The sequence below is a fragment of the Camponotus vicinus genome, unplaced genomic scaffold, assembly GCF_025532165.1.
Source record: "Camponotus vicinus isolate PSW18456_S1 unplaced genomic scaffold, iyCamVici1.0 SCAF_13, whole genome shotgun sequence".
NCBI lineage: Eukaryota > Metazoa > Arthropoda > Insecta > Hymenoptera > Formicidae > Camponotus > Camponotus vicinus.
Genome location: NW_028141949.1, coordinates 14,084,005 through 14,101,499, shown reverse-complemented (window position 1 = coordinate 14,101,499; position 17,495 = coordinate 14,084,005). Strand labels below are relative to the sequence as shown.

The 17,495-nt window shown below is 32.7% G+C and overlaps 1 protein-coding gene across 3 annotated transcripts in view; it reads left to right on the top strand.

Moving 5' to 3' along the window:
- Positions 1 to 17,495, top strand: part of Sha (shavenoid) — a 97,630-nt gene that overhangs the window by 70,083 nt on the left and 10,052 nt on the right. For all 3 annotated transcript variants that reach the window (XM_083086091.1, XM_083086092.1, XM_083086093.1), the window contains exon 6: positions 16,565 to 16,678. In XM_083086091.1, the coding sequence (XP_082942217.1) occupies positions 16,565 to 16,678 (114 nt within the window). The remainder of the gene's footprint in view (positions 1 to 16,564; positions 16,679 to 17,495) is intronic.

Here is a 17,495-nt window from a genome sequence, read left to right as displayed (position 1 = left end):
TGCTACAGGAAACTACTGTTCACTGTCAAGCACACTCGTTGATATACATCTCGAAGAAATATAAAATTAATAATATAAAAAAATTAGTTAATAAATTTAATGAAATATGACCATCTGTTTGTCGATATATTGGATACATCTTTTTGTATAAAATGATAGATTCTTATCTCAAACGCTTTTAATTAGCTAAATATCACTGAATCGTGATCATTCGATACTGTTTGAATTTCTATTAATGTAATATTAATATGCTGACTTTCTGAAAAAATAAGGAAAATCTGGATTTCTTTTGCATCTGGAAAAATGAGGGTTTTTTCATGAAATTTTATTTTATCCTTTATTGTAATTTTTAGTGATGAAAAAATAAAAATGTTTAGCTTACGAAAGCTATTCAATTCTTCTCATTTGCAAATTTAACACTGAATCTAAAGTGATTCTGTGTTTTTCTTACGTATAAGTAAGAAGCATCAGAAAACGCATGCAATAAGAACTTATTTTAAAAAGTTACATCAAAATAACCTTTAAAATATTTTCTTATTTTTAACAAAAATACTTGAAAAATCAGGAAATTTTTTTATAGATTTCAATATTGAAATCTTTTATAAAATTTGAATAGATAAACATCCTCGTGCCGCATAATATCTTGAATTTAGGAAGACAAAAATAACGTTTTACTTGTATCAATTAATATCGATACAGATGTATTTAAAAAAAAATAAATAAATAAAATCTTGTAACTATAATAACAATTTTTGTAGATGTGAAAAATTAACCAGAAAAATTGTTTTTCATAAAGATTCTAGCTACATTATTTATCCAATAATTAATACTTGACAATGGGATCTAAATTTGTCAAATTTTTCTATCAAAAATTCTACACATTATAAGGAATATATTCCAGCAGATACATAAAATATCGATAAATTTTTGGTCGTGACCAAGAAATACCTACATAAGCAAAACACTCTGTTGAATGTGAGCGAAGAACAAATTTCGCATCGCGTACCGCAAGCTCTACCCCCTTCATCTGGCGGTCGAGCGGATTTCTCATACCGTTCTCAATCGAACCGCGTCATCGGAAATGATTGCCCCAGCTGTTCGAGCTCCGTCTGTTCGGCGCGTTTCTAAATCGCCTGCTATATACGCGGCATTAAAGCGGTGCGACGTGTCAGAAAGAAGCGAACCTCGTGATTTGCGAGAGTCGCGTTGAAATGAAATTGTTAATTAAAGATAATCCTTAATTTTGAATATTAACTGTGTATACCTTGTACGCTCAACATTTCTCGAGTGTAAGCCTGAGAAGGTAATCGTATTACAAATATTATAAATACAGTTATATATAATATAATGATGTTATATAAAAGATACAAATATAATGTAGTGACTCAGTTAAGTCCACCGGCTTATATTCGATTTTTTAATTTTTATCACCGGCTGTACAATTCGAGGGATATTAATCAGGATTATGGAATACCTTGACTTTTCAAAACCGCCTGGCGAATATATCTCGTATGATTATTTATTGAAACAGTAGCGGATACGGATTGCTACTTTCAATAGGCTTTCCTTCTCGCACGAAGAGAAGCCATATGTTATTGATTCTGATTTATGACTTTTACGATTCTTGAGTTATAGATTTCATTTCTCTCATCTCTTTTGCTAATATCAAACTAATATCGTATCAGATTTAATATTAAAATTTCGTTGTTTAAAGATGTCATTGATAAACTGCACTATGATACTTATTGCAATAGTCATTCATCACGTCTTTGATATGTTCGGTGAACTCTTTGGACGCACAAGTACAAAGAACTATTCGAATTATAAGTAATGAATTCCTCATGCGATTATTTATCGTCAACAATCCATTATCGTCCATTATTGCCGCATCTGCGGCTCTCTCAGGCGCATTAAAACACCCCAAATTATGTATCGTTTGTCCCGTTGCGAGCACGCAACGCCGGCTTTTTAACCACTTACCGCGTCGATTTTTTCCTCGCTCCCTGTTATACTCCTCTACGATATAACTTATGTCGCACATCATAAAGACCGCGTAAAATATGTATAACGGTTGTGGCGGCGAGAGAGAAAAAGGACAGAGCGGACATATCGAAATTAAAGCCCTAGTCTACTCTAGAAGTATAAAAAATTGATAATTCTTAGGAATTTTTTTTCAAGAATGTTAGAATTAATCTTGACGTTTTTTGTTGTCTTTATTTATATTTAAGCAGTTGATATTTTTTTAAGTCTATTTAGCTATTTCTTTATCAATGAACGTAGTATGTTTGAAAATATCAATGACATGTTACTTATCGCGTAATTATCTGAAATTATTAAACTCGGTCTAATATTATTCTGTAGGATATTTTTGGGATGAACCTTTATTTTATTGGAGAAAATGGAAAAATAACAAAATATTATTCTGAAATCAATTTCGTTGAAATTTAATTATTTCTTGAAGATCATAAAATTAATTATTAATTTTCTAGATCCAATATCCCCAAAGAAAGTATTCTCTTTCATTTAAAAGAAGATGAAGTTATTCGGTCTATTAATTTTCATGATATTCGTCACATCAACTTTCCAACAGTGTTCGAAGAAAACGCGTTTAAAGATTTTGCACAAGTCCACTGTCCTATTCCAAAACTTTATAATTTCATTAATTTTACAAATTTTGCCAATAAAATTTGAAAAGTATATTCTTTAGACATCATATTTTTAGAAAAGGTAAAAAAATTGATTTTTTTAGCTCTCTAAAATATTGCCAAATCGCTCCTAATGTAAGCGACAAATGGTCAGTCAATTCTTTGTTTATTTATTCGTCAATCGTAATTCATCGATTATGATTTACGAGCACCACAAGCGTGATTCGAAATTCAAAAGAAGAGATACATATATTTTTGCAATAAATAGATAAATAAATAATATATATTTATTTATTTATTTATTTGTTTATTTATTCCGAAAATATATATCTCTCTTATGGATAAAATGAGCGTATACAGGTATAATATACGCGTCCAGGAGTCAGGAAATTTTTATTCTCGTATAAATCTTCCTTTTCCCGCACCTTTAAATTCTCTATACATTTGATGGAAATGAGAAGATGGTTTACTATGTGATCAAGCATGAGAAAGCAGCGTCGCCCTGTCATTTCGCATCGTCCCGCTATTATTAATATTAATCTTCTTATCGGGCGGCGCGCGTGAACAGAGTTGTCCGTAATCTTTTAGCGGAAGACGAGCGATCGAAGATTAAAAACGTTTCGTGGAAGCGAACGAGTTTTTGAGAGAGCGGTGAAAAAAACATTTTTGGATCATTATTAGCTCGGCAATTTTTTGACAATATGCATTTAACGATAAGATGGCAGATGGAATTTTTAACACACGGAACAATAATCACTCCAATAAAATATAATTTTAGTAATTATACAATAATTATGTTATAATTATATTTAATTCATATTTATAATTATGTAAAATTATGATAATTAAATTTGTTTGACCCTTTCATCATTCGCCATGCTTTGCACACAATTATCACGAGGATTATGAAGAGTATCTTTAAGTAGCTTTCATTATGTTGTTACACTTCGGCGCATGACTTTGAGATTGAAAAGCGAGCGAGTCGGAAGTACAGTTCGCGATAGATGTAGCCAGGCTACCTATTAATCAGGCGCTTAGATTACACAGTCTACTTCTCGGAGCGTCTCAAATTAGTCAAATTAGTCGGATCGGCTCTACCCTTTGATTAACCGTAGGGAGGATCCCAATGTCCCAACCGTGCATTAATATCAACGAATTAATATCGAGTCTCGTTCGATAATCAGTTTCGTAATCAGTGTTATCCTTCGTCAACCGTATCCGACGTTTGCAAGACATTTATTTTTCATTTTCGAAGATTAATAATTATCATTCAGTGGGTAAAAGTATTTTCGCGCACGTGAAATTGTAATTATAGGTCTATTACATTTAATTATGAGATTACGAGTCTCATGAAACGTCATTAGTAGAGAGATCAATTATTTATTTTTTATTCCACACTTTTTTAATAAAACATTTTTTTACAACATTAATGCGCCTGTAGAGCGTGTGTTGTAACAGATTTTGTGGCACGATGAGCGCATCAAGCGATCGTTAATGAATACGCGAAGATTTATTTACATCATTAATCCGACAAATCACCCTTCTTCCAGCACCCACCAGGTAAATGTCATGTTTTCGTACGAAAGTGGAATTACGATAATCAAAACGTAGGAGAATCATCTCTCAGGGAGGAGAGACGAGGGGGTTTTGTTGCTGCCGGGAGGAAAACTAACTCGTGCGACCTCGACGAGCAACCTTGCACCTTGCACTCGTCATCAATCTCTAATTTCCGCACCTGCAACAGGTAACACGTCGCGTGTGTGTGAGTCAGACTCTCAGGTAGATGGGGAGAATTGTGCTCGTGTGAGAGTAAAGTTTCTTGAGACCCTGACCTGGGCAAGAAACGGATCCTCGCGTATAATAATGCTCGGGAAATATCAGTCAAAAGAAGTCTGTTGGGTCCTTTAGACTCCTCTTAGAGCCTTCAGTATATTTGAATATCATTGTTAACGCATTTCTTTCTTTCCCTCCGATTATTGCGTTATGTCCATAAATGGAAAAATATCAAACATATTCGATTCTCGTGAAAGATAATCATCATGAAGAGAGAAGTCAAGTATTTAAACATTTATAAATCTTCGTGCGAGGTACTCGAGAGGTATAAATCGATGTCGAAGTAACATTTAAGCGCGTGTGCATTCAGAATTGTCTAACAATGTACCTTAACAACCTGACAGCTTAATCTGTCTACGCGTAAGTGCCACGTGAGCAATAGAGGAAGAGCCGTGAGCACGTGAATAGTGGTGTCTATCGCGGTTCTTATCCATTGAATCGAATCGATGAAATTGAAAATGGATATCGCGCGGTGCAATCAACCAGCGAACGGCAGACTCTCTCGGTTATCCCCTCGCTCGGCGAATTGCTCCCCGCGAATGATAATGGAACGCAAGACCGGTAATTTCTGCGATGAGAGTCCGCGCGATCTCCGCGTTTATTAAAGCAAACTCCATCTCATTCGATCGTATATTACGATGCCCGTTCAATACCCGACGAACGTTCCACTGCGATCGTCCACTACTAGTATTTACCTATCTCGATGCTAATAATTATCTTGTTCCCTCCTCTAGAAATTAACCTTCTGCTATCTTGTGCTAACTTTTGTGATGTAAATAAGCTCGTGCAATTGCTATTTTATCACATATTTTATTTCTCATGTTATAAAGTGCTCTCTCTTATTATCTCATATTTTATTTCTTTGTTACATGTGTGTGCAGAGATATAAATAAAAAATGTCTTTTATTCATAAACGGTTTTTTTCTGTGAAAAAATGACAAGCCTTTTTTTCTTCATTGCATGTATTTTTACTATCATTAAAGAATACAAGATTCTTTTATAATTGGTTTTTTTTATTCACTCGCGAATATAAACATCTTATAAATTAAAGACTGATTTTTTATTTAATTTTTTAAAAGCATTTTTAATGGTTAATAAAGGATTTTTACGATAAAAGTGATATCAAGCAAAATATAATAAAAATTTTTATTATACATGTAACTGAAAATTATTTGAGTTATGTCATGTTTGGTGTAATTTGTGTCGCAAAAGTGTCAATTAAAATTACTTTAAAAAAGTAATAAGCGAAAGACGAAAAAAGATAGATTAAAAATATAAAAACTTTAGGGGAAGAGAAATTTTTTAATAATATTACATTACGAAAAAATATAAAGAAAAATATTATATTATATTTAATATTATATATTAATATTAATATATATTAATATTATATATTAATATTATATTTAAAAAAAATAAAATTTATTTTTTTTTCACTTTCTTTTTCAAGAAACTTTACATTGTATCAACAGCATCCGCTTCTTCCATTCGACAATCGCACGTGAATTTCTCTTATTTATCTTTATCAATTTATTATATTTCACTCGCTATGCAAACAGATCTTTGACACATTAAGAAGCAGAGACCGGACAGTCATCTATTATTAAAGTAAGCAAATCGTGAAAGTCTAACCGTACAGCTTCGCTGCTCCGTGAATTTGCATTTAGATTTCCTAACGTCCTAAACAAGGATATATAAACGCGAAATGTGGGTAACCAGACAAGAAACACATAATTAGCTTCGTGCGAGCAATGATCATTTCGTTCTCGCTTTGTCGCGCGTTTCTTGCGCTGTTTCGTGTTCTCAAGATAGGATACGAAACGCGTCGCGATCCTAATTTACCTGCCTACAGTTACCCTCGCTTCCTTCACAAACAAGTTGTACTTCACAAGAGAGATCCTCTCAAGCTCGTGTTTAAAGTTCCGTTTATCTCGCCGGTTCGGGTCTCCTAATCAACGTAATGACGTGCTCGCTGAGCATTACATGTTACGTTCCGTGTAAGTGATGCTGCGACCATCGTTTCTGCCACGGATTGATCGCCAAACGGGCTGAAAACCGCGCACGACGCGTAGAAGAAGGTCCTCCGACGCGTTTATTATGGGAATTTTCTCGCCGTCGTGTCCCGACTTTGCAGATGCACAATTATAATTTTGTCGATGATGCGAGTATTGTGGAGGGTAAACAACGGATCTACCGTTCGAGCGCATTTCCGCAATTTTTCTTCAAGGTTAAGAATGCCCCTTTTGCACATTTTACAACATTTATTCAGCGAATCTTTGCAAACTTTAAATACGCGCTGTCAAAATGCATAGAATTCGCTATCTATATTTCGCGAATTTGTCAAGGTTATTTAGAATTATGTAGAAATCTTCGAATCTTCCAAGGATATCAAAGCAGCGATGCTAGATAATCAAAGCAGAGAACAATATTAATACTCGTTCTTTATTAATTGATTAGAATTGCGATGCAATGTAAAATATTACAGGCAAATAAAGATGTAAATAAATCATTTTTTTTTAATAGAAAAAAAGAATAAATTAATCTTTTTGTCATTGTTATTATTTTTTAAGTATAATATTATTCCTTTATATATTTTATTGATATAATAAAAAAATAAAAATTTTTAACGTTTTTGAAATTTATCTTTCGAAAGAAATTTTAATGGATTAATGAGACTTTTGCGACCAAACACGACATGCTTCCAATAATTTATCATACATCTAAAAAGCATCTAAATTATATTGTGTTTGATATCATTTAAGCTACGCAGATATTTTAATCCATTAAAATTGTTTTTAGAAAGATAATGTAAAAGAAGGGTTAGTTATTATTTATAAAAGTATATAAAATGTTTACATTCAGGAAGAGGCTTATTTTACAAATACTTTTTAATGGTAATGAAGATGTTAAAAATACATCTATGAAAAAAAAAACAATATTTTGAAAACAACGAGGCTTATTTTTTCACAAAAAACCGTATATTATAAAAAAAATATTTAGTTTTCTTTACATTTACATCTCATGGCAACATTTTCGCTAGATTTTTAATTGTATGACGTTTTTTTTCATAAAGCGATTGTAATTCTTTACTGATTATAAACATGCGATCCTAACCGTCTTCGGCTTCTATCATCAAGAATACTTCGCGATTCACCGCTACCTCTCCTCTAGGCTTCAGGGTTCATTCTGAAGGGTCACGCGGAGATTCCACTTTGTGGCTCGTACATTTTGAGCGTTCTTGCTCGTCCGGAACCGCTCCAGTAATGATGCAATCGACGTGCGAGAGTACGTGTTTCCATGTTACATAGCGAAATCTAATCTTCGTAAGCATCACTTATGCATTTCATGTCTGGCACCTGCTGAGGTCTTCACTATCGCCACGTATGCATTTCGATTTGAACATAATGTCTTGCCGAAGAAACAATATCGCGCAATATTGTACATGATGATGATGTTCCCTCTAAATGATAAATTTACATTTTCATAGATTAAATATATAAAGTCTAAGACTGTAAAACGCAGCTACTAAAATAAAAAATATAATATATATTTTGATCATTTCAAAATTTGATTCTATTTTCAGAGAAATTTTCAAAATATTTAACTGATTTTTTGGCTCTATTTGATTAATCCAAAACTTATAAATTAATACTGATTAAGGTATTGTAAATTGCTATACATATCTGGGCAAAGTATTTTAAATATTTTGCTTAATTTTAATTTGAAATTAAAAACAAATTTTAGAAACACATTAAAAAAGGCAAATGAAATTTGCGCGAGTTTCTCGTGTTTATAAAAAACATTTTATACTTTTGATCTGAATAGATTGTTTTATAGATTTCCCAATCAAAATCCATGATTCTTTTGAAACATCTAGCTTTTAATAAAATTCTAGAAATTCTTCCTTACAAGAGAGGTTGCGAGTTTTCAGCTTCAAAGATTCTAGCGGATTACCAATATCCATGTTGCGATGTTGCAAGAAAAATATGATAAAAGAATAGATAGTAGTATATAATCGAGATAAAGGAAATCGAATACACGCGCGCGCACACACATCTTCGATCGTTTTGTACCGCTCATAAATTATCGTTCATTCCAGAGATCCATCTCGGCAGATGGTCGGTATATTCATACAGATGCATGGCTACGACGACGATTGTGCCGATCAAGGATCAGACAAGCGCATTTGCATCCAGTGAATATTAAAAGCCAAAAATTTAGAATGTCAAAGAATTTAGAAAGTCAAACAAATCATTTTTTTATTATTTTCTGAAAGTAATATAATATCTAAAGAATTGCCCTTCAAATTTTATTGAAAAATTCGCAAAATTATAGGATTATAAGACTTTGAATAAAAAGATAACGCATCTTCACAAGTGGGGCTACAAATCTTTAAACACATTTTTCTCTTAAACACATTTTCAAATTGATATAATGAATATCTTGAAAAAAGGACTGAATAATTCACTTAAAATATTCATAATTCAAAACATTTTCAAATTGGTATAATAAATATCTTGAAAAATGGACTGAATAATTTCATCTCTTTTTAAATTAAAAAAAATACTTTTTTGGGGGAAGTTATTAAAGTTAAATACAATTTAAAAAATTAATAATTATCTTTTCTGTTCAAGAAATGAATAAATTTCAGCAAAATTGATAATGATATTACTTTATTATTATTCAATTATTATTTTCTCTAATAAAATTAAGTCCAATACTTCATAAATATCCTACAGAATAAAATTAGGCTAAGTTTATTCATTTCAGATAATTACACGAGTAAATCATATTGTCGAACTGCATTTTTGAATATCAGTACGTCAGTATTCTTAAATCTTGAATATTTAGCGTTTTCTTATCAATATGAACCTCTGTATGTAACATATTCAAAAATACATGGTTCGACAGTGCCTTCTCATGTAATTGTCTGAAATGAAAAAAACTCATTGTCAGTTTAGTTTTATTCCATAGAATATATTTGGGATACTGAACCTAATTAGAATCTAAAAAATTAATATTTAATATTTTTCTGATATTTTTAATTATTGAAAAAATTTCAACAAAGTTGGAGTATCAAATTTTTAAATGAGATACTATATTTTATTTTTCAATTCTTTCTAATAAAATTAGATTTAGCATATTTTAATATTCTACAAAATCCTACAAAATAAAATTAGATTGATTTATTCATTTCAAAAATAATTGCGTACCATCGAATTATATATTTTCAAACATATTACTTGCAGAAGCTTATACTGACTAAAAAAAGAGCTAAATATCTAAGATTTAAAAATGCTGTTTGAACATCAATAAGATATATGTAAAATATGATGCCAAAGAGTCAATTTCTAATATTCTTCAAAAAAATTCTAAAAATTATCAATTTTTCATCTGCTGGAATAAACTGGGCCCTTAATCGCATATAACATATTATCACTGCATTGCAATTAAAAAGCGATAATGACAATTGCGATTCCAATGTGACGTAACGACGAACATCAAGAAAGAAGAGAGACTTCGAGATATCATGCTCATTGTGGCAAGAGGTGTCTTAAATCATCGAGATACTAATATGCGAGATGAAAATCGCGATCTAAGAGACAGAGCGATGATATATTGTACGACGTTGTATTGAAGATGAATTGAAGATGAATTGCACAACGGTATCCAGGAAAAATCGAAGCTCCGACGAATTAAATTTTATTCTCTCGTCCATTCTAGTGTAAAGTTAAGTTTTAAAAAAGAAACATATGTCGTCGCATAATTAACTCTTATACTTGATTTATCATTTGCGTCTGTAATATTGGCTACACCTCTATTGAACAATAAATTTTTACGCGCGGGATAAGGAATTAAATGCGCAAATAATTGCGCGACGATTTATGATCTTTTGCGGGAAACGAAATACGCGCAAATTATTTGAATGTCGCAAATGGGTTATAAATAGCGCGTCGTAGGCGCGTCGAGAGGTAATCACAGGTAAAGAGAAGAGGATGAGAACGAGCTTTAGCACAGTGTGTGATGGTTTCTGGAATTTTCGTTCTCAGGCTGTACCGATGCAACTAATGTGCGAACAAACATCGCGATGAAGCATCTGTCATATTTATTTATCTCCGCCTATACCGACGTAAAGATATTACATTGTGTGACATTTGATTTTTAGATCTATGGGAATGAAGAATGAGTGATTTCAGAGCGATCGTTGCGTTTCGGTCTGATTCCCTATAAAAAAAAATTATTCCGCTCATAATTATTCTCGTCTTTTTAGTGATATTAATTAATATTATTAATATTATTAATATTATTAATTAGTTAATATTATTTAAAGTGAAACGGAGGGAAAGAGGGGAAGATGCAAAGAGAGTTATCAAACCTGTTCCCCTTGTTTTATCACCGATGGATGCGCAAGATTGATAATGCGGGGACTTGCGTACAGTACCGTAAATTCTGCGCGGCCAATATTCATGGGAACCACGGGAAAATATCGTTTTACCTAATGACTCAATGTCACCGCGCACGCATTAGAATCCAACATTCTTTCGCGAAGAAATTGCAAGAATTGATTGGGGGTCGTTATAAAGGAAAATCAAGGTTCGCGGAGAGGCTCAGCCCTCACGACGAGCCTTTCCCAAGCTGGTGACTTGACTAATGCCCGTGCACGCCTGAATGCAACGTGGTCCACAAAGATACCTCTCGATCAATGAGCCGAGACGCTATTAACACACTTGCTGTCGCGTCGCGCTTCCCAATCGTCATCGATGAATATTACTCACGGTGACTGTTACTTCGGTGCGTTGCTTTGAATAACAAATAGGTCTTTACAGGAAAGAAAGAGTCTTTCGAGCGTTTTTCTGCTGAACGAATCACCCGTTCCACTTTGCCGACGAATTTCTTCAAGCAAGGTTCAAAATCAGCTGTTCGAATCAGCTTTTCGAATCAGCTGTGTTTTTTTATTTTGGAGAAGTTCCGCCCTTAAATTAATCAATCTCTCTAGCTGCTATATTTTTTTAGGAAGTGTTCTAGAACTACTATCTTATTGCTCTTTGACAATTAGTTGTTTTCGCGAAATGCGAGATGTTCTAGTATCCAAGTGGGACCTATCGTTGGCTTCCTCGGGGTCAAACGCGTGACTCTTTCCAAGGCTACGCGTGCCTGTTTTGCAAGCAATAAATAAGCGATTCGTGAAGATAACTTGCCGCCACCGATGGCAGCGGAACCGAGAAAGCAAGCTTGGCATTTAGTTGGCATCGATACGCCGGTAGAAGAAGTACAGCAAGAAACAATGAGCCGGATTTCTCCTTGGAGAGAGAAAGGCAGATGATCTCGTGGTACACGATCCGACTTCTGCTTCTGGACGCTCTTAACTTTGACAGCTTGCTTTATCTTTTCTGTCGCAGAAGCGAGCTTCAGGTCCGTTTCTTTGCATTTGTAAAAAGTTACTGAAGGAAAGGCAATGTGATGTCGCAAGTGATCTAGAAAAAATTCTCAGTTTGTAACTTAACTTTTGGATATTACTTTCAAAGGCAATAATTAAATCTTTGTGCTTGAGAAAAAATATCTATATCTATATTTTTTTCAACGATAATAGGAAGAGATTGTACCCTCCAAGTATCATTACTTCATCAAAAGATACTTCGAGATTAATTTCGCGACTCGATCAAACGAATGACATCGCAATCTTCTTCATGTGTCAATTCCAGCAACAGGTGTCAAGGTCATTCGCGCGATCGGTAGCCGGAAGCTGGCGCTCGCCAGCTTGAATGATAATGATTTGCCGTAGTTACATAGTTAGGATTCTTTCGTGACGCATGATGCGTCAGAAGTCGAGATACGTCAGGGATGCTTGCAGATTGAAAACGTAATGCTGGAATTTCTCCGCGTTATCATGTACATTCGACGAAGCTCGGCTGGAGATTATTACGGAAATTCAGAGAATCATTAAATTGATTCTCCGCGGAAGATAATTTACGGCTTTATCTGGCGAAATTGCACGATCGCGATGGAAATTGGTCGAGTTCGAGGCGCGTTCCAGCGGAATGCCAAGATTTGAATGGGTCGTTAAGAAAACGTCCAGTTTGTTTATTCTTCAATGTTTTCTCGCCGCGCTGCTGTCATCGGTTTATAATCGATGATCTTACGCAGATGCGTAATACATTGCGTAATTATCGTCAAGAAACGCAGAAGGATCTCGCTTAACGCTAACCAAGTACGTGTTAAACTAATTTGCTGATCATCCCATGATTATCGCCGCGTGTCATCGAGCAGCAATAAAATCTGTTTCGATATAGTTAACATTATATGTAGTTTCATATACACACATTACATTATTCATATACATACATTTTCTTTATTATATTAATAAAAAATATTTATAAAAAAATATATTATTATATTTAAATTATATTATATTTAAAAATATTATATGATTATTAAATATTATATGAAGACTCAAAATGATAATTTTGAGATATGCCTAAGTACGCTGTATTTCAATACTAATTAATAAGCTATGACACTATAATTATTCATGATACCGATAAGACCGGTATTTAACGCTGTGATATTCTTCTAGATACTTATTACGTTTTAGATACAGAATTACACACAGACCTCTTATAATTTGTTACAACCGTATGCGAACTCGCGTGTATTAATTCATCAACCATACCGTATATATCGTTAGAAAGTTGCTAAAATTGTGAGAAACTGTTATTTTATAATGAGTGAACAAAATAATTTTTTTTAACATTAATTTATAGTGCAAGAGAAATATATATTTGTGAATGTGTAAACATAATGACAAAGACTCGAAAATTCAGCTGGATAATTATTCAGAAAATTGCTGAAACTAAATTATAACTTTCTCCCTATTTATATCATAAGGATTACATCGAGTAGGATTATATATCTAAAACTCATTAATTTTAATTTAACGCCTCGTTGGCTATGCAAATTCAAATGGTCGTCACATTTCGAAAATAGATAGATCATTAAATCGAATTTTTGGCCCTTTTTCATCATGTTTATCTTTACAAGTTCGTAGGAAATGTACACCTTTTGCGTCATGCGATAATAAAAATAACGGTTTTTTTCTAGAAGTATGCGTTTAATTTATATCATTCCGTCAACTCGCTATAAAATAACAGCTATTTAGTTTCATCAACTTCCTAATGGTCACCGACATATACGACCTTTAATTAATTATTTCAATATCGGTAGAGAGAAACATGCGAGAAACATCGCAAAAAAACAAAAAAACAGAAAATATACGGGATCTGTATGCACGGCTAACTGCAAGCAACTGAGCCTTATCGAGGCCTAGCGCGATCATGGGTCAGCGAGATGACATTATCTATCATCCGGTCCATAGAGAACCGGACGCCACATCTAGTTTGGTAGATTCGTCGTCGTCTTATGCCGGAAGGGTCAGAGTTCAAATGCGATCAGGATTCGCAGTTGCTGACCCTTGCTCGTGTGGAGCGAACTCGATGATCGTTAATCAGCTGATCGTTATCCGACCCCGTAGAATACGGGAGTGTAAGTAGCCGTAAATCGAGAATCGAGCCGCGACTGTTGCTATTAATTCGACTTAACTTCTCTTAGTCATTTTCTATGTATTTAATCATGCTAATTTTCTTATTTAAAAAATTAATTTAAAATATATTATTATTCAGAAAGGAATAATTTAGAGAATTTATTCGATAGAGACTTTATAAATCGTTTTTCTTTATTGCTTTTATTCTGTCATTATTTCTTGAGATTGACACTTTTCTATTCCCGAGATTTGGATCTTTTTACTTTATTTTATAAATTTTTTTATTTTTATTTTTTTTATTTTGAATATATCAAATATATTGAAATACATTTTTTATACTTTTTTTAATCTCTTACATATTTAATTATATTTTGACTTATCATTTACATGTTTAATTTGGAAAGAAGGAAAAGAGAGAGAGAAAAAAAGAAAATTTTAAGTGTTTTCACTCGGTTATTTTTTTAAATAATGCAGTTATAAAATAATGTTTCGAATAAAAGTTTATTTAAGATGCTCAAATAAAAGTTTATTTTATTTAAGAAGCTCTATAAAATATATAAATTAAATAAAAATTTTGAATTATTTTTTTTTTAAATAGTTCATAAGAGTTTTCATTGGAAACATTTTCTTTTTCCGCTCATATATATATCTAATATATATTTTATATACATGTCCTATATGCATTATATGCACGTTAATTCTGTAAATTGCAAGCGACAATTTATGATGTGTATTTCGTGGAATTAAGTTATCCTCGAGCAAGGAGTAGAGAAAATTTAAATAACACGTCGCGTAACATCTTCGTAAAATAAGCGCGCGTTATCGCGACATCGACTGCAATTGTGCGAAAAGTTATTGTCCGACATGGACATTTTCGGGCATCGTCACTCGTGCGAAAACGCCGATATATAATTCATAAATGATCGGCGGCCGGTTACGGGGCTTTAATACGGGGAATATAAATTCGCAGCGCGCAAACGGACTCCGTTCGACCATCGAACAGGTTCTCCGAACGTTCCTTTACCTCTCGCCACGCTGTATAATTAAATCCGATAGACCTTACTCGTCGGAAACTCGCCGATTTATCGCGCTCTTTATCCAATAATGTACAATGTAAATTAGAAATTGCAAAAACATACACAACCACTCGCCAAACGTTACGCGCCGCGCGAAATTGGAGGGTATTGAATTTTATGTTCGTTTCGCGACGAGCATCGATACCGAAGATTAATTCGAGGAAGGCGTTTGCATAATCAAATATGCGGTTAACCGAATTTGTGAACTCGGACTTTCGAGAGACTGGTAATAAATACTCGTCGATTAGCATCTCCCTTTTCTGCGAAGTCGAACTTAATATAAAGTCACAGATGCGACTATGCATGAGGCTGTATTTTTTCCAATGCGAATAAATCGTATAAAATTTTTCTGCCTTATATTGCGAATATTAAATATAATATTAAATATTAAATATAATATTAAATATTAAATATAATATTAAATATTGTTTTTATATTACATGTAAGTAGAATGTTATCATTACAATTTTTCTGACAATAGACCCTGACTACGCAATGATTGTGAAATGATTGAAGCACAATCTCTCTCTCAAGTTTTTTAATATTTCAAAAAAATAATAATTTTTTAAATATTTTTCGTCGCGAAGAATAAATCAATTTTTTCACGAGAAAGAGACAGATGTCGCTGAAAAATGACAAATATTTCTTTTCTATCTCGACGCGAAGATTACGCGTTTCCTTACATGCGAAGTGCCCTTGCATGCAACTGCTGTTACAGAAATTCGATAATAAGCTCGACATGATTATAGTGCACCTTTTCAAAGACACCTCGTTATGTTGTCTCCTGGTCGTGATTTTTCTCTCTGTTGAAAAAGAAAGAAATGCTCGATACGTTTTGCGCGATACCCCTCTCGCGGAATTCGCATTCGTGTTTTTCCCCGGGGTCCGCGAGATTTTCGGTATAAGCTGGGGATACTCTCGCGCAATTTATTCAAATGAGCAAAACGCACGGCTGTTTGGCCGGGGACGATATTTTGCCCTAAATTATAAGTTGTCCCGCCAAAATTGTTGGGTAAAATGAACATGCACGATTGCGCAGAAAAAAGTAATCATCATCGTCAGAGACACCTTAATTCTGTACTTTTACGAAAAATATTTGTTTCGAGAGTTTACGAACTTTTTTGTTCAATTATGATTTGTATAATCTATTCTATTTTCTTATTTTATTCTTTGCCACTGCGTCAACGAATTGCATGCAAGATTTATTTGACGTTTTATCAATAAAAGATTTATTTGGTTTTTTACCAATTTTATTTAATTTCTCGATATAAGATATATCATACTTTTATATCTTCTTTCAAAAATAAAGACTGAACAAATTGATATTCATGTATTAATGCTTATACACTCCACGATTGTTCTAACAATCTATTTTATTAATTGATGCAATAGATGGCATAAAGGTTTATTATAATGTGCACGAGTACTTTTTTATAGTTGCTGAAAAGAATCTTATTTTTTTATATTTTTAGAGTGCAACGTTGCGGGATTTGTCAGCAACAACGGTTACGTGGAGAGAGTACCGTATGTCTTCTTACCACAGCGAGGACAGATAATATATCCACAAGCAGAGATTCGCTTTGAAGGTAAATTCTTACTAAACGATTCTGCAGCTTAAGCACCAATTAGTTCGACGAGACAAATATTCTTTTGCTGTAAGAATAGATCAAAAACCCAGACTATTCTAGCAATATGAAAAATTAATAAATGTTAGGGAATTTCTTCTCAAAAATATTAGAAATTGATCTTTTTAGACTTTTACATATTTTATTGATGTTCACACAATAAGTCAGTATTTTTAAATCACGAATATTTAGCTTTTTTATTCAATATTTCGATTTTCAAGTAATAGATGAAATTTCAGCAAATTGAAATATCTAATTTTTAAATGACACCACTTTATTATTTTTTAATTAATAACTTTTTTAAAATTTTTATGAAGGATATTAAACATTGATCTTTTTGGCGTTTTACATTATTATTTATATTTAAACAATTAATATTTTTAAGTCTTAGATATTAGATTTAGCATTTTTTATTCAATACGAGCCTCTGCTTTAAAATGATACTACTTATTTTTTAATTTTTTCTGATAAAATTGTGTTCAATATCTCAAAACAAATACTACAGAATAAAAAACTAGATTGAGTTTCTTTATTTTAGACAATTACATGAAAAAAACAGGATATCATAATTTAAAAAAATTAACGTACTGATTAAATATGAATAAGAATATAATGAAAACATGAAAATGATCAATTTCAAATATTCTTCAAAACAATTTTCAAAAAATCAATCATCAATTTTTCGGACTAGACTGGGACTCGTAATAAAATTGAATTATATTGAACACAAACGAAACATCATTTAGTTTTGTGTGCAAAATAAAATGTAACTGGCATT